At 36.0% G+C, this 18,675-nt stretch overlaps 1 protein-coding gene across 1 annotated transcript in view; it reads left to right on the plus strand.

Annotated features, from left to right (window-relative positions):
* LOC100892251 (MAM and LDL-receptor class A domain-containing protein 1-like) overlaps nucleotides 1–18,675 on the plus strand; it is a 43,286-nt gene extending 24,611 nt beyond the window's left edge. The window contains exons 9-20 of the mRNA XM_030995868.1: nucleotides 4,491–4,655; nucleotides 6,213–6,478; nucleotides 8,446–8,536; nucleotides 9,317–9,568; nucleotides 10,133–10,416; nucleotides 10,899–11,007; nucleotides 12,373–12,501; nucleotides 13,163–13,434; nucleotides 14,408–14,633; nucleotides 15,321–15,610; nucleotides 17,449–17,536; nucleotides 18,050–18,675. Of these exons, the coding sequence (XP_030851728.1) occupies nucleotides 4,491–4,655; nucleotides 6,213–6,478; nucleotides 8,446–8,536; nucleotides 9,317–9,568; nucleotides 10,133–10,416; nucleotides 10,899–11,007; nucleotides 12,373–12,501; nucleotides 13,163–13,434; nucleotides 14,408–14,633; nucleotides 15,321–15,610; nucleotides 17,449–17,536; nucleotides 18,050–18,345 (2,468 nt within the window). The 3' untranslated portion in view covers nucleotides 18,346–18,675. The remainder of the gene's footprint in view (nucleotides 1–4,490; nucleotides 4,656–6,212; nucleotides 6,479–8,445; nucleotides 8,537–9,316; nucleotides 9,569–10,132; nucleotides 10,417–10,898; nucleotides 11,008–12,372; nucleotides 12,502–13,162; nucleotides 13,435–14,407; nucleotides 14,634–15,320; nucleotides 15,611–17,448; nucleotides 17,537–18,049) is intronic.

Below are 18,675 nucleotides of genomic sequence, written 5' to 3' on the forward strand. Positions count from 1 at the left end.
TTTCCCCTCTCCATACAACCAGAGCCAACGCCGCTCCTACGCTTCAGTAGCAGCCCCGCCCACCTTTTACAACTACGCTTCAGCGAGCTGCACTTATTGCGGCGAACTCAACCATCGTGAACATAAATGCAAACATGGTGTCCAGCTTCAATGCCGACGATGCTTACAATACGGACACAAAGAAAAAATGTGCCATTACTAGGTTGCAGGCCAGGAAGAGTGTGCCTGTGAAAGCGAAGTATCTTTGAAGCAAAGTGATTTACTTTCATTTCCTAATGAGCATGACAAGTGTGCTAGTAAACTCTCCAAAGTAAAAGGATTAAAAATTGGTCATCTAAATGTTCGAAGTCTACATGGGAAGATAGACGAAATTCGTTTTCTGACCTCTAAGATCAATCTTGATATATTATGTCTTACTGAGACATGGTTGCATGACATGATAGATGATAGCGTAGTTAAAATTGATGGTTATCACTTAATAAGAAGAGACAGGAATAACAGCACTAGAGGAGGTGGTGTCTGTATATATGTTCGTAATATCATTGTTTTTTCAGAAAGATATAACTTGTTAAGTATTAACGTAGAGGCCACTTGGATTGAATTATCATTGAAATCTGATAAACTTATCATTGGGTGTTTATATAGACCACCGAATTCTGACTCTTCTTATTTTGATAATATGCTGAATATTTTTGAGAAAGTAGCATCTGAAGATAAGGACCTAGTTATATTGGGTGATTTTAATTATGATTATAAGTTTGATGCTGCAAGTTTTAGTGATAATCCTGTTAATATGATTGAAAATCTCTTCTCATTAACACAATTGATCCATAAACCCACCAGGGTTACAGGCACCTCTTCTAAATGTTTAGACCATATTCTTACTTCTGTACCAGATAAGCATATACTAAGTGACGTAGCTAAGATATCCTTAAGTGATCATTACTTTATATACACATGTATAAATGTCAACAATACTTCTAAGAATGTTCATAATGTAGTACGATTTAGAGACTATAAGAATTTTAACGAGAATGCTTTTATTGATGATTTAAAACATTCTGACGTACTTAATAATAATTGTACTTTTTGTATTCCCCTACGAGAAAAGTGGGTTGAATGGAAACAGGCTTTTTTAAATTGTTGTAACAAACATGCTCCTGTAAAAGAATGTCGGGTTAAAACTAGGCACTGCCCATGGATAAATTCTAATATTATTAAACTCATTTATAAAAGAGACTACTTAAAGAAAAAATATGATAGACTAAAAATTCCATATCTATTGACTGAATATCGAAATCTCAGGAATTCAGTCACCAAGCTCATACGAAAAGAGAAGAGAAAATATTTTGATTCAGTATCCGAGAGATACAGTAATGATAGTAAGAAGTTATGGAAGGAGTTAAGCAAAATTACTGGAAGGGGGAAAAAAGACTCTGTTTTACCATCTGATTTAGACAGTAATAAATTGAACGATTATTTTGTAAATATTGGTAAAAAGATTTCAGAAACTTTCAGTAATCACGATTTATCATGGAACCACCCTGAAAGTATACATACCTTTGTCTTGAAATCAATTAGTCCCGGGAAAACTAAACATAGTCTCTCTCTATTGTCGAAAGAGAGTAGCCTTGATATCTTAGAATTTGATAGAAAATTACTTCAAATCTCAGCTCCTTATATTAATATTTCTCTTAATTGTCTTTTTAATGAAAGTTTATATTGTGGATTTTTACCTAATGATTGGAAATTGGCCAGAACTACGCCTGTTTATAAAGGTAAAGGCGATAAAAATAATATTTCAAATTATAGACCCATCTCAGTTGTATGTCATATTGCTAAACTGCTTGAAAAGGAAGTTCAGTCTCAATTTTTATCTTACTTGCAGACTAATCATCTTATTAATGTTGACCAATATGCTTTTTTACCAAATCATTCAACGAATACATGTTTACATAGAGTCATTGATGACTGGTATGAATCTTTTAATGAAAAGGAAAAAGTTGGTGCATGTTTTCTTGATATTTCTAAATGTTTTGATTGTATTGACCATGAACTTTTGTTGTCCAAATTGAATAAGTATGGTATTTTAAATACTGAACTTAAATGGTTTTCTAGCTTTTTATCTGGTCGGAAACAAGCAGTTTATTGTCATGGTAAACTGTCCGAAACTCAGGACATAACTATAGGAATTCCTCAGGGGAGTATTTTAGGCCCCTCACTCTTTCTTGTTTTTATAAATGATATAACTGATTGCTTACGATTAAGTACATGTAATATATACGCTGATGATGTTGTCTTATATGTTTCTGATATGGATATTAATGTCATTACATCTAAGCTCCAAGCAGATTTGTATGCTATAAATGAATGGTATTGTAAAAATAGATTACGTATTAATACTAATAAGAGTAATATTATGCTGTTGAGTAGTAACACACGAGGTAACGATGAATTAAGTCTGAAGGTACATATTGATACTGAAACAATAGAACAAGTAAGAAGTATCAGATATTTAGGGATTGAAATTGATGATAGATTATCTTGGGATATCCACATTAAATCTCTTACCAAATCATTAAGTTATAAGATTTTTACTTTGAGAAAGCTCAGTAAATTTTTAAGCTCTTCCATTTTAAATAAAATATACAAATGTACCATACAGCCAATCTTAGATTATTCTTGTTCCGTATGGGGAAACTGTTCTTTACAAAACAGAAATTTTCTTTTAAGACTGCAAAAAAGAGCTGCACGTATTGTCGTAGGGAATTTTGATTATAATGTAAATAGCTTGAGTATAATAAATTCATTAAAATGGCAATCCATTGACACTAGACGGGACTATTTTTTATCATGTATAATGTACAACCGTATTCATGGAAAAGCCCCAGTACGATTATGCAATGAAGTGGAAATGGTTTTTGATAGACATGGTTTTAACACTAGACTTGCCAATACGCTGAATGTTGTTTTACCTAAGCCTAATATTGAATGTTTTAAGAATTGTTTTAGATACGCTGGAGGTAAAATCTGGAATAGTCTACCTTCTGCTTTTCAAAACGCTAAATCTATCGATGTTTTTAAACGTATGTACAAGGACAAATTTTTTAAACCTGTGTAATACAATGCCGATTCATTTACTGCTTTGACATGGCTTATCTCTCTCTCTCTCTCTCTCTCTCTCTCTTTCTCTCTCTCTCCATTTCCCTCTCCCCTCTTTCTTTCTTTCTTTCCCTCTCCCCTCTTTCTTTCTTTCCCTCTTTCCTCCTTTACTTTTTACCAGTTTCCTTATATCTTCTCTCCTCTTCTATTTTTTAGGGTGATATTTTAATGCCTTTTATTAAATGTGATTTGATATTTTTTCCGCTGTTAATTTTATTTATTTCATTGTCGTTTTTGTTTGTTTTTTTGTTTTGTTGTGCTTTTTACTATTTTTAATGCGTATTATGCTTATATGTTAGTTTTATACTGTTCTTACCATTGCCTGTGAGCTTTGGTGATATTCGTTATTTATATTTCCGTGTTTTTATCCTGTTCAGGACCATGATGTAAAACAGATTTTGTATCTACAATGTATATCTGATTCTTGATATCCTGATTAAATATATTTCAATAAAAAAAAAAAAAAATAAGTTATAAGAATGCAGGAGATTACGAGCTGTATATGCAAGAGATGGAATAGATTAAGAGTTGTAGGAATGCAAGAGATGTACGAGATTAAGAGTTGTAAGAATGCAAGAGATGAACGAGATTAAGAGTTGTAAGAATGCAAGAGATGGAATAGATTAAGAGTTGTAGGAATGCAAGAGATGTACGAGATTACGAGCTGTAAGAATGCAAGAGATGAACGAGATTAAGAGTTGTAGGAATTCAAGAGATGTACGAGATTAAGAGTTGTAAGAATGCAAGAGATGGAATAGATTAAGAGTTGTAGGAATGCAAGAGATGTACGAGATTACGAGCTGTAAGAATGCAAGAGATGAACGAGATTAAGAGTTGTAGGAATTCAAGAGATGTGCGGGATTACGAGCTGTAGGAATGCAAGAGATGTACGAGATTATGAGTTGTAAGAATGCAGGAGATGGAAGAGATTACGAGTTGTAAGAATACAGGAGATTACGAGCTTTAAAAATGCGAGAGATGGGAGAGATTAAGAGTTGAGTAGGAATGCATCTGAGATTCAAGAGATTCTACAACAGGGCTTGGAAATTATCTGCTTAAATTCTACTGAATATCAAATTGTCCTGATCCTGATAATACTAGCTTAGGGATAACTTCTCCGAGCGCGTTTTCATCCACTAGATAATATCGTTTTCAGATAAATAACAGTGTGCAGAGCATGTAGAAGAATCGCTGCAAGAAAGTTTCCACATATTATTAAGAATTTGCGTAATCATTCAACTGATTTTCTCCATACAAAACTAAACAGTGTCATTGATGGTTGATTAATTCGTTTCATTGATTTATTTGTTTCTTTTATCGTGATCTAGACCCAGTGGCCATTGAGCCAAGTGTCGATTGTGATTTCGGAGAAGCTGAGATATGTTACTATACGCATGACCCCACCGCAAACTTTAACTGGGAGTGGACGAACCGAGCCACGGATAGTTCCTTCACTGGCCCCGCCCAGGACCATACAAGAGGAGATGAATTGGGTAAGACCGGTTTGGCTCTTTCAATAAGCCTTTTCGGGATCGGACACGGGTGGATAAAAAGGCTAGTTATCTAAGTTAAGAATCGTTATGATATAACCGACGTGTATTCGCATATTCACTTTTCATGAAAAAATAAACGTGGAAGCCGCTTGAGATAAAGCCTTGTCCAGAATTGTAGGCCAAGAGATTGTCTAGATTGACCTAAAGTAGTCACTCCATCTAGCCCATTAGATGTTACCCTTACCTAGTAGTTAGACTAAGAGTCATTGACAAATATGTTGTCGGTCTAACCGTAGCTGTCGGGATTACGGGTCCCCAGAACAGACCCCACATTAAAGGGATGTTACCCATGCTCCAAACTTCGTCAAATCTCTCCAAAGGAAGTTGTAGGAAAGAACTATTTAAAACAAGGGCGAATGTTGCCTGTACCCAATCTGACTTGGCACCATTTGAACTGTTTTTCACGGGAAGGGGGTTATTTTTATGCCTCCGCCCCCCCCCCCATCTTGGCTGTGTTTGACATGAAATATTTGTATGGATATCGACATTGATGTACAAGAGTAGCATACATACTTTGTTTCTTCTTTTGGGGTTGTTTATTTGTTTAAAAAAAACAATGCTCATTTGTAAAACTGATATATCTTAACAAAGTGGGCTATCCATATATATATTCCTCATTTTATATTACGTTTCTATTATGTATGTATTGTTTTTATAATGTGATTTGGAAAATGTATACCATACCCTCCATGTAAATCAGATGGATATATTGCATAATTTATTATTTCAGGTAAAATCTTTCTTTCGTGATGTTAAGTATCAATATTATTAATATCGTAATCTATACCGGGAGGCAATGAACAGTTTTGATAGTGCTCAGTTTCGCCCTCTCTCTCTCTCTCTCTCTCTCTCTCTCTCTCTCTCTCTCTCTCTCTCATACTTCCTTGTCTGTATTACCTTCCTCAGCTAGCTGTCATGACTATCAATGTCTAGTTATGGGCTTAAATTATTATAAATTAGGTAAGTTAGATCCAAAAGGAATACAATGCTCCTTTCTGTAATGATCGATCTCTTGGTTTTGACTTAGACCACCAATCGATAGTACATTTCAAATCAAGTTTATAATTTTAATCAAGTTAAATTTAAAAAAAAGAAAGACTTGCGCTCCATAGCATTAACGGAACACCAGTTACACATTATTTAGGCTCTAAAAACACATCCACCCCAGGAACCCCTTTCGCTGTTTCGCTCCGTCCCAACTATGACCATATTCTCCTTCAAAATGTAAGTGCATAAAGACTATTTGGTTCATGCTATGAAAAGTTGACATCGTTCGTTCGTGTCTCGTTAGATCAAGATTAATGTATCTTGATCTTCGGAGTAGTTGCTACAACCGGCCGTGTCAGACACGTTACCCCGGGGTGCGAGATAGGACTCTTGTAGCGTGCCCCCATTTAAAACAATTATACGATAACAATTAACATTACATTCAATTAAAAGTATGAAACTATCAAAACGTTGACATAAGTACATGTTTATTGTTTCTATTGTAATCAGGATTCTACGTACACATAGACAGTGTCTACCAGAGACCAGGAAGTAAATCTAGACTCATCTCTCCTCTTATCAACGCTCCACAACGCTCATCTTGTCTTGAGTTTTGGTTTCATATGTATGGCAGCCATATTGGACAGTTGAATGTCTACTTCAAATACAATGACAGCGCCCTCCCTGATAAACCAGCTTGGTCACTTTCTGGTAACCAAGGCAACACATGGCACAGAGCATCTTCTTTAATCACCGACATGACGCGAGACTTCAATGTATGTTCTTTCACTTTCAATCTTTGTTATTGCCACTTGCGCGTTCATTCTTTGTTGTGTGATCTGCACACTACCGTGTGAGTCAAAAAAAGTTTACACCTAAAAAATTGCTAATTATTTTATAAATCATCTATAAACAGTAAATTATTATACATCTTATGATAGAGTGTTTTATCCCAAATCATTTGGTATCATTTTTGTGTGGTATGTGTTCACGCTTGGATGAACAGGAAGCATTGTTTGCGAGAGTGCAAAAATCGACTTGCGCCAAAGTGATGCCTACAGTATTATGCTGTGATTAGCGGATGAGAGAATGAATTGATTGTATCAAATGAAATGCACTGCATATCCTTTTTGCAGAAGGAAAGTCACACACACGCGCACAAATGTTGTTGATATTTGATATTTGATATGTGTGGCTTGATTGATTTTGTTAGGGATGTTATTTGGATCTGCAAAGACCGAATTAGAACCCAAATCCCATTGTTTTATTCAATCATCACATAAGCAACTTTGGCGCAAGTCGATTTTTGCACTCTCGCATACAGTGCCTCCTGTTCATCCAAGCGTGAACACATACCGCACAAAAATGATACCAAATTAATTGGTATAAAATACTCTTTCATTAGATGTATAATAATTTACTGTTCATAAATCATTTTTAAAATAATTAGCAATTTTCTAGGTGTAAACTTTTTTTTGACTCACACTGTATATCGCATGTCATAAGTTGCAATTAGTATATCGAACAGTATACCCAAATCTAGTCATTTTTGTATTGAAGGTTACAACCTTTCTTGCCTTGACATTTATTTCATGGTAAAAAGTAATGAAATGATCTGTCCTATGATTCCTTATTCATACTTCTGCTGTCAGTGAGGATTAAAACAGAAGGTTTTGTCAATATCTCCTTGTACCAATTCAAGTTTAAGTTGATTCAATGAATATTGGTCAAGCGATATGCATGTTAGACTTGAGTTTCAAAATTAATTGAAAAGTTATTTTCAATTTTTCTCTATTCATCGATCCCCAAGGAGTTGATTACCACCAGGTCCAGGTTATACCTTCAATACATTCTTCGTGAATTTGAACAAAATTTAGACTGTTTTCACCATATTGCATTATTGTTTTTTCACAAAATCCAATTTTCCATGGTTTTAACCGAAAATAACATACCTTGGTCCTAGAAAAGCAATTCACAATCTAGAAAATCTGTAAATATAAAGTTATAAACTGCTCTTCTGAAAAATATTTACAATGAAATTTCATAAAAGCCATTTATTTTGATGATTATTAAATAAACGTATTGTTTCCTTCTTTCTGAATTCTGATTATTGAGAATAAAACAATTCTTATCATGCCCCGTTTTCTTACCTTCTTTACCAATAAGATAACTTGATATTTAAATGACCAAAACATTCGAGATAACCCTTTTATTCCAGGGGGGGGGGGGTGAGGGGGTGGGGGTCTTATAATGTTCATGAAAGCATTTCTTACTATAATCTTTGAACCAGGAAGGAACCTGATAAATAATGTAAGCCACTTCGAAGATACTATTTAAGCATGGACAGATAAAGGTCATGTGTCGAAATCTGCCAAAACCAGCGAGACGAATGCTGGATACGTTTTCATGAAAGTTGAGTAATTATTATTCGATTATGCACCAATGGTATATATATTATATGGTATTGTATGGTCTATCGGACCTTCCCACTGCGTATTATAAACAGTAACATTTTCCATCTATACAGTAGGCTTGCAGATGCACCACGTGAGAGAGAGGGAGGATTGAGGAGTCCTGAAAGAACTCTCGGTAATCTTTCTTGAGGGTGTGTAGTCGTGAAAAGGACTGTTGGTGTTGTCTATTTTCCATCTACTACGGAAAGCCTGGAATTTGGTTTGTGATTACTCATGAATTGATGAGTATTATGATTGATTTCTCACTTTCTACCGTTCTTCACGAATAGGTTGTGTTTGAAGGAGTCCTCGGCCTCTATTATCGAACCGATATTGCCATAGATGACGTGCAGTACTTTCCCAATTCACCCTGTCCAATGTGTAAGTATATATATAGAAAGGTAAAATGACAACCGACAGTATTTACTTAATCATTCAATTAATTAAAAATATAACTAATATATACTATACTGGAGCGAAAGTGCCATGAGTGAACGTCATTTACCCTACCATAGTGGCCATTGCGACACATGTAATGTAGGACTACACCATGTTATTGGTAAGATCACATGATGGATATTAGCCCTGTTAGGCTATTTGTATGATCCCATATAATTATGGCTAAGAAGGGGTTCACTCTCTGACAATATATGGCTGGGAAAGGTTTTACTCTTTGATAGGGTTTACTCTCAGACTATTCAATCACGATTGAAAACACTGATGGGCCGTTTTGTCAATGAAAAATACCACAGACACCCGCCCCCCTCCCCCTCCCCCCGGAACGAACGTTGTACTGCTTATTACGAAATGCCAACTCTAAAGTTGCTTTCCATTTGTCATGTTTAAGTCTTTCAATATTATTATTTTGATAAGCTGTGATTATGCGTCTACTAGTCTAAGGGTACGTTTTTGCTCCACTTTTTTCTGGCCAGAATGAGGCATTTGTTACGCGTTTAGTTCAAAACACGGTTGCGTTCTCATTTTTTTAGAATCACCGAAAAACGGCGATCGTAATCGCCGATCGTAAACTCACAAAAAAGTGCGTTTTATTATTATTACTGAATTCCTGAGCGTTTACGATGAGCGTTTCAAATCACTCATTCTGCCTTCAAAATTGAGCATAAACGCACTCTATTATTAGTATTACTGAATTACCCTTAGATCCCACAGAAGAACCTATCCCAACTACATTACCAGCAGGACTCCTGTCAGATTTGTCATGCAGCTTTGAAGATGATTCGTGTAACTTCACTCAAGCAACAGATGACATCATGGACTGGAGGCGTGTTAGAGCCAATTATCTTCAAGAAGATATCAACGGTTATTATTACAGGAGCATGACGATTAATCGATTTCCAAACTGGAACAGACTTAAAGGACCATCCGGTGACCACACCTCACAGACTCCTGATGGTATGATACTGTTTAAACACTGGTATAATCTGACATTAGAGGAATATGAACATGTTGAATAATCGATTTCCAAACTGGAACAGACTTAAAGGACCATCCGGTGACCACACCTCACAGACTCCTGATGGTATGATACTGTTTAAACACTGGTATAATCTGACAATAAAGGACTATGATCATGATGCTGATGGATAATTGTATTCACTGCTGTCTAAATCATCAAAGGTATTTTCGTGTATATGTAAAATGAGTATAAATACAACTACTCAATGCATATATACTTTAAGAGCAGAGCCAAGAAGAGCAAGGTATTAAGGGAATAAGGAAATACATATGAATAAACTTAGATGTGAAACTAAATTGTACTTGAGTGTGCAATTTCAGGGTAAAAAACATAAAGATACAATCGAGGGGAAATAACTTAAGGAGAAAAGTAATAATCTATTCACTTTCTATCCATTTCTAATATAATAATGACACTGATCTTTTCAAAAGTCATCAACTATTTATTAAATTTGCAATTCCTTGACCCTTGTATCTACCTCTTTGTTGTCGGTTGTTCAGGATGGTTCATGGCTTTCTGGTATCGTGGAAGCTGGGATAGACCTCGGCTGATGTGGAATGATCGTACTAGGGTACTATCACCTTTGTTGAGTGGATCGAATCAACCGAGATGTCTCACATTCTTCATGTACAAGGATGGTTACACCAACGATTTCTTAAATGTCTACATCAAAGAGTACGGAGAAACACGAGAAATCGATCCAAACTGGGCCTACTTTTGGCGTACGAATAAGAAATGGTGGAAAATACGCGTCGATATCCCTGCTTCCCAAAGACCATTGAATGTAAGTTTATCAAAGATTACAATCATGTCAAATTTCAATCAGACATATCATTTTATAGAACTTTGAATGACGTTTAGTATTATGATAGACGTAGAAGGTATCCTTTTTCCAAACCATGAATTTAAGGAATACGTATAATATTGAATTAATGCCATGTGATTTATTATCCCAGCCATTACCATACCAATAACTATAACAACAATAATAATAATAATAATAATAATAATAATAATAATAATAATAATAATAATTAATGACAATAAGGATAATAGTTATAATGATGGTGATGATGATGATGATGATGATGACGATGATGATGATGATGATAAGATGGCCTATTGAAGATAATGGTGAGAAAGAGAACAGTTCGAAATATATTTCACATATTTAACTAGATTCTACTACTAACATATATATATATATATAGAAAAATAGCTTGGATTAACTGACATGTTCATTCACTCTGATTTTGTGTGTCTTAGATTATCTTTGAAGCTGTTGTGCCAGCTCCGAGTAGTCGTTATCGACAATACATGATGTATATTATTGATGACGTCACTGTCGAAAGTGGGATTTGTCCTAGAAGTAATGGTGAGCTTTTGTTTTCTTATTCCGCCCGGCATAGAGACTCTTTAAACTGTTTTCAACATGAACTACATGCAAGCCAAATCTGCCAGAGCGCTTACAAAATCCAAGAATGTGAAGAGAAACATAAATTCGGCAAAACAAAGTGTATACAGAGGATTACATAGAAGAACAAATCATACAAAACAAAGGATGAAAATTATTTAATATTTTTTAATCGTGATTCCCATGGGCATTTACAAGTTTCAGTTTCAGTTCAGTTTTCAGTTTCAGTTTATTTTCATATTTCTCACATGTTGTATAGTACATCATTACATATAGCATGTTACATTTTGAACTCATTTTAGGATGAGTTTATACAAACAACAAAAAAGAATGATACATAAGACTAAGTTGAATAAGGGAAGAAATATGATGGAGCCTAAAGAGAAAGCAATGCTTGTAGGTCATAGGCTCCGAAAGTTACAACAATGACATAGTCTTGTGTATATTAAAAAAAAAACGTAATTTAATTAAGTTGAAACTTATTATGAAGAAAAATAAACAATATTCATACACTTAGCAATATTTGTATAACATTTTCACTACCCGTACGCAATGGCAATTCACAGGGTAACAACAGCAAACTAAAAGAAACATTCAGTTTGAACATCGACAGTAATTATTAAAAGTAACATCAAGCTTCTTCTACCATTAAAGTTGCCAGGAATGGGGCAGGCAAATTAAATCAAACCGTGAAGGTCCCCCATTCCGAAATAAAACAGGTCAATCATATCATTACTGAGTAAAGAAGTATGATTTAAGGGATCTTATGAAAGTGGCAAGACGGTTAAATTCACGAAAAAATTATGAATATGACAGTATATATGACCATGAAAATATATGATCCCGATATTTGATAACCTGTCTGGTAAGAAAAGGAAATATAATGCTTGTAGATAATGCAACCATACGGCTTTGATTCCTCGGTAATTGAGGATGAATGATTTACCACAGGCGGTAATACATCGACCTTGTTTCGAATCCGATATCTGGCAGCTAGGACGTCCCAATATACGAAACCACTGGTCTAGCATTGAGCCATCCACTGTGAGTCTAAATCTCACTCGAATATAATATGGACACCGGAACGTATAGTTACCATGATCCCCATTTTCTATTATTATTATTATCATTATATTATTATTAATAATAATAATGATAATAATGAACGTTATTTGTAAAGCACATATCACTAACACAAAGAGAGTCCCTATGCGCTTAGAAAAGAAGGGAATAGAGATAGGTCGGAATAGAAATGAACATTAATTTGTAATATTATTATTATTACTATTATTGTTGTTGTTGTTGTTATGTTGTTGTCGGTGACAGGAATCCCTGGAACCTGCGACTTTGAAGAGGATTCCTGTGGTTATTCTGGCAAATGGACTAGGATTAGTGGGGAAACCCCTTCCAGATTTACAGGACCTTCCGGTGATCATTCATTTGGTAACGCAAGCGGTAAGTTACATGCTATCGGTTTTAATGACATTCTTTCTGTTTTGGTTTCTTTGGGGCTTCCAAGTGGGAAAGAAGAGTATAGTAATAATGACTGCTATGAGAGACATAGTTGTATTTATACGCTCAAGGGGAGGTTACATGATCGTGCTGTCGCCCCGAGGCGTACCGAAGGGTGATAGCACGATCCTCCCCGAGAGCCTATAAAAACAACTATGCCTCGAATATTAAAGCAGTCATTATAACTTTATATACCGAAAAGGGTCATAGAATACATGTGCGACTTACTAATCATGATAACCAAGTTCGCTATCGAGACCTAGTCTTAATAGGGTGTCTGATCGCGCACCATTCGAGTTTGTGTGCAAAAATCCTTTCCATTGAGATATTGCACGCATATACGTAAAATGCCAAAACCGGTCAATAGTCTTTTGAAAAGTGCCCTAGGGATTTTTTTCAAAAGACTATTGACCGGTTTTGTCATTTTGCGGGAATATCTAAAATCACGACTTCACTTTCGACCAATCAGATGGCTGGATTTCTAAAGTGAGGAATATAATGTTACATAACCCAGTCCTTTTACTACTAGGATTAATGTTAATCATGGTAACGGTTTTATATGAGAAAATAGCGGTGCAGAGTTTGAATTATTTGTGTGACTTAGGACACTACATGTACTACGAGACATCACAGCCAGTCCGACCAAGCCAGTACGGGGATTTGTTCTCGCCTCGGATGCACCTGTACGGAAAGCAGTGTGTACGCTTCTACTACCATGCCGGTGGCAATGACACTCGTAGATTGGAGGTGTACTTGCGAGAGCCTGCTCAGTACACGACCTATCCTAAGCTCACACTTTTGAAGACGATTGAAGGCAAACAGAAGAATACTTGGATGCCTGTCAATGCTGATATTGATATCAGTGGGGACTTTAACGTGAGTATACATACACAAGATCATTATCAAATATGACCCATCTTATTTATAGAGAAAGTTAAACGTTATAACCATTGGATTCCTCAGATCCGTATAATTAAGTGGGAATTCAGGTAAAGGACTATATTTTAGTTTTCCCTACTTTTTAAAAAGGACCGCAACTGGCTTTTATCATATTCATTTGGTTGATTGATCTTACGAAACCCATTGCCAATCCAGAGGGGGGAGTGAGGGCGCACCCCTATCTATTTCTCAACTACCAGCCACAAGCATTCACAATTAAATCGGACAAAGAGCCCACAGCTTGCCTATTACCATTATGTCCTTGCACAATATTTATGTCCAATGGCCAACTATCCTAATAATCATGTTATCAACTGCCCAACCGTTGTAATATTCACTTCAAAGTTAACAAATAATACTGCTTTTATCGGCTTGTAACTTATGTGAGTGCTGTAATTCGTAATATTTTTACATTGTGCCCTTAAAGAAATAAACCATGATCCAAATCTTGTAATTAGTCTGCTAGGAGGGTTTCGGAACTCATGGAAAAGAAAGTTGATATAGATGTTTGTTTAAACTTAGTACGTAACCCCAACCCCACCCACCACTTTTACATATGATAGGCAAATCAGAACATGAGGTCGAAAGGGACAGCTATAGAATAATATAGAAAAGACATTTCTTTATTAAATGTGGTATAGGGACAATTGTTTCATTTTGAATGGTGAAATTTGCATTTTATAGCACTAAAAGCCTCAACAGGTTGGTGCACCTTTACTTATTGTTATCAATTGTAATGCATTATTAAAGAGCCTCCTCCCTCTCCCGGATCACAGTGACCGCCCCCTGATAAATGCAGTCAAAATATTCCTTTGGTGCATACAGAACACTTTACAGAAAAATATACTGTCCTTCAGATGTCTGTTTATGAAATTGATACCATTAACGGGGTCTATTTTGTGTTAGACAGATTGTATTCAGAGCATATGCTGGACGAGGTTACCAGGGAGATATAGCCATCGATGACATCATCATTCTACCCCATCCTTGCATTGACCTTGTCACCGAAACATCATGTGACTTCGAGTTAGGACCCGATGCATGCGGTTTTACAAACTCCGCTAAGAATGAGGTCCACTGGGACTGGTACGATGCCATCTATGGAAAAGGTTTTCCTCTCATCAGTAAATCAGTGGGTAGGTTGTTTGTTCATCAACCAATGAATGCGCTCTTTACAACAAAAAGAAAAACAAAGAACAGGCGAAGAAAGGGAATTTATTAACTTAATTATTCAAGTTTTATTTAAAATAGAGGGTAGGTACATTCAGTTTAACAAAACTGCTTTCCAAGTAGGGACAATAAGTAAAGAAGTAACGAATAAGAAACCGAACTGCACCAATTACATAATAGCGTTTGAGCTGTGTACAGGTACACAAACAAATAAAATGGCAAGGTTTGAGTGAAGAGACCAAGAGGTAAATATTTATTGTTTTTATTTTTTTTACAGAATGTTACTGTAAACGATTTATTAGACGTATAATGACGTGAAACCAAAGGATTAGTCCAGGTCAGCAGTTAACAAGAACGGTAATATTGGATAACGTTATCTTGACTACAAAATAATTACAATCATATTTATTAAATAATGATTCTTGTCAGAGATACTTTGTTACCTATATTAAAAGTGTGGTCAACACATAACTACTGATTACATTTTCACAGCGTAATACATGTATATGGTCTACAGGAAGCGAAATTTTCATTTTCAGTGTCGGTATGGAGGCATTTAGTATAGACTTGATAGAATTCAAATTTATATTGATTATACTTTGTGCATGGTTTAGAAAAACAATGTTTTTTCTCCTTTCTCCTTCTAATTTTAGCTACCAATTCTTTCATGTATGTGGCGCTATCTCAATCATCCGTAAAACGGCAACCCTCTGAACTCTACTCTGGTCATCTGACTGTTTCACCCACCACTGGGGATCTCTGTGTCAGCATCGAGTACGTGATTGAGGGGACCAGCGAACAGACGATAGTTATGTTTGTGGAAGAAAAAGACGGGACGAGAAGAAAGGTCGGCTCTTTGACCGATAAGAACATGACTGAGTGGAAGATGTACACGTCATCCTTGCTACAGTCTCACTCGTTGAAGCCTTTTATTGTATACCAGGTAACCATTCACCTGAATGTCATTTAACATTAAAGGGAGTGTATCATGACGAGACTATGTGTCTTTCCCGTGGCCCTACTCGGGGCCAATCGGGTATATAATAATACGACTACGGACGACGCGACCGCAGCATTCACGTGCATGCAACATACGCGAAACCGGAGCGTGAGGAGAACTTGGTCTGTTTCGCGAACGCTGCGCACTGACCCAGTTAATCAAGTCCATTCGTTTACGTGCAGTTGTCCAAAAGAAAACATAGATGGCGTTAACCAGTATTTCCCATGATACACTCCCTTTAATCCTTTAGCAAGATCCATGTGCAATCATAAACACTGGGTTGGGGAGCTTTTCGTATTATAGTTTGGTCAAAAATGTGTTGTGTACAGATGTGGTCAAAGACCGACTTAAATTTCACATCGTTTTCTCCGTTGGAAATAAGCTTTAAGTTATTGTTAGCTTTTGTGGGTTCTTCTGTCAGGGTGTATCTCTCTCTCTCTCTCTATTGTATATTCCATGATATATAATTTACTAATAAAATCAATCAATAAATCAATCAATCCTTAACCCTTACTGTACTGGGGGGGGGGGGGGGGCTGGGAGGCCCCCCCTCGACATTTTTGGAGATCGCGCCGCAACCGCTCGGAATTTTGAATTGTCGTTTCATGACTTTTTTCCTTCAAGTCTTACGCACATTTTGATACCATTTTCGTCGAAATCGGATATACCTGTAAGGTGTTACATAACAATTAGTATGCGCATGTCATCAAAAAAGTGCTATAATTGCATATATTCATGTACAAGCAGAAATGTGAAGATATGAATTGATATCAAATTGCTTTTATATGTTTCTCAAAGTAACTTGATGTATTTCAGAACAAAAGAATACATTAGAAATAAAACAATAGATATAATAACAAATAAAAACAATGAAATACATAAGAAAATAAAAAGTTGAAAATCGCATCAAATTTGCATAAATTATCATTATTAATTCCATCAAATAACTATTTTTTGTGTTAGAAAAGAAGTTTCATATGAATAATGAGTTTCAACATAACAAAAGTGGAGTCTGACAATTTTGTAATGATTCTAGTTCCCTGTATATTACCAGATTAGATATTCATGAATGCGTAATTTGCGTATTCATAATTTATGCAAATTAACCTATGCATTTTCAAATATCATAAAAATAATGAAACCTCATGAATTTGAGATGAAGGAAACATTTATTCAATACATTTTCAAGATTCTTCACAAGTCTACGGACAAATATGTAGAGTTTTCTGTAAAATGCATAAAATTAGCATTTTGCATAATTAATTAGGCTATAACGACAAAAATTTGCATATTAGGAAAAAACTAATTATACCATCTTGTTCCTTACGTAAATATCTACAAACATGCAAATTTTCGCGTTCATCGGACATTCGACGGCCGAGATCATAGGGGGGGGGGCCTCCGAGGCCCCCCCCCCCCAGTCAGAGAGTGCTCGAAATAGCCCAGTACAGTAAGGGTTAATACTTCCAACTAACCTGCGTGAGTGGGGTGCTGATATCATAAATCTGGATCCATAGTTTATGAACATGGTTCATTTTTCTTAGATAATTTTCCGCTTCCTTATGCGATAAGTTGATAAAATACCATGATGAATTACATATTTTTCAAACTTTCTAATAATAATCTATCTATCGGTTTTCTACCGTTGCATTCTCATAGCTGAGAGCATCAAACTCACAAACCCTCCCCCTTCTCTCAGGCTGAAATATGTAATTCATAATTGGTGGGCTTTAAGTTTTTCCTTCATAGATAATAAAGTGTTGAAATTTTTATTTATTCAGGTCGTGGTATCCATCCAATCCACAAACAATGCTGCAGTAATTGCTATAGATAACTTTGTCGTGTCATCAGCAGCCTGCAACTCTCTCGGTAAATATATTGTCATTTGATTAAATGTCTGTGCGTGCGTGTGTGCGCGCGCCTACAAGTGGGCGTGTGGGACTGTGGGTGTAATATTATGAAGGTTACTTTCCTATACATGTGCAAAATTGTGCATGTATTATTCGTGTCTTGTCTATAGTGACGCGTTTTGTAGCTCTATAAGACCGCTAATAAGTAATATTAAAGGCACACTGCCATACTTGTAGCTACTTGCTCCCTCTATATAGAAAACTTCCCCAATCGGTGCCTGTTGGTCCCCCATGATCCTCTTTTTCTTATGTTAAATGAGAGCTGAGTTAATGAGATAGCCACCTGTCACAGTGACCTCGATGGCTCTCTGTGTGGTCTAATCCCTTCTGGCCCAGTAGTGGTGACGGTCTTTAATTGACTGATTTTGAAGAAAAGGAGATCAGACAATATCAATGTCAAAGCATTCTTTGGCGATATATTTACCCATTGCAATCTTCTTTTTTCTATTCGTGCTTCTATTTGAATTATTAGGATCGTTGAATGGCAGATCACAGACACGGTCATCAAGGAGTAGTAACCGTTCTGGTATGGCTGCTGGTATCATTATCCTCATCCTCATCATCGTGGCTGTCTTGGCTGTCTTGCTTTTCATCTATCGTAGTCGCATCCGATCCATAGTTCATCGCTGTTCTCAGTCCGTCACCGAGATGAATTATAAGCGTCACGATGTCGCCTTCGTCAACGAAGACAAGAAAGAAGCGGTAGAGATTCCGACCATCATTACTCAAGAACTGGATGCACCCGAGCCTTCCGTTGTCGATGGATAGTCTTTCATCAATGCCGATAAGAAGAGGAACATTGCCCATGTCTGTGATAGAGGATGGATGGATGGGCATGTCTTGGTGCAAACATGCTTTAAGTGGACTATTCCGACTGACACTTTAAAGAATATCTCATCATGACATAATATTCAAGTGTCTCGTAGTTCTTAGATATTCAAAAGTCGAGATACATGAAATGTTTATTCCTTTCTCTAGGTATTAAATGTCTTTTTCTTTTCTTTAATGAACCTAGCAGATACAGGTTTATCATGTAAAATATATTTCATATAGGCTGGTAATCAAGCATAACATTAAGTGATTCTCTTACATTATGGA

The sequence above is a fragment of the Strongylocentrotus purpuratus genome, unplaced genomic scaffold (genome assembly GCF_000002235.5).
Source record: "Strongylocentrotus purpuratus isolate Spur 01 unplaced genomic scaffold, Spur_5.0 spur5_scaffold_3, whole genome shotgun sequence".
Lineage (NCBI taxonomy): Eukaryota > Metazoa > Echinodermata > Echinoidea > Camarodonta > Strongylocentrotidae > Strongylocentrotus > Strongylocentrotus purpuratus.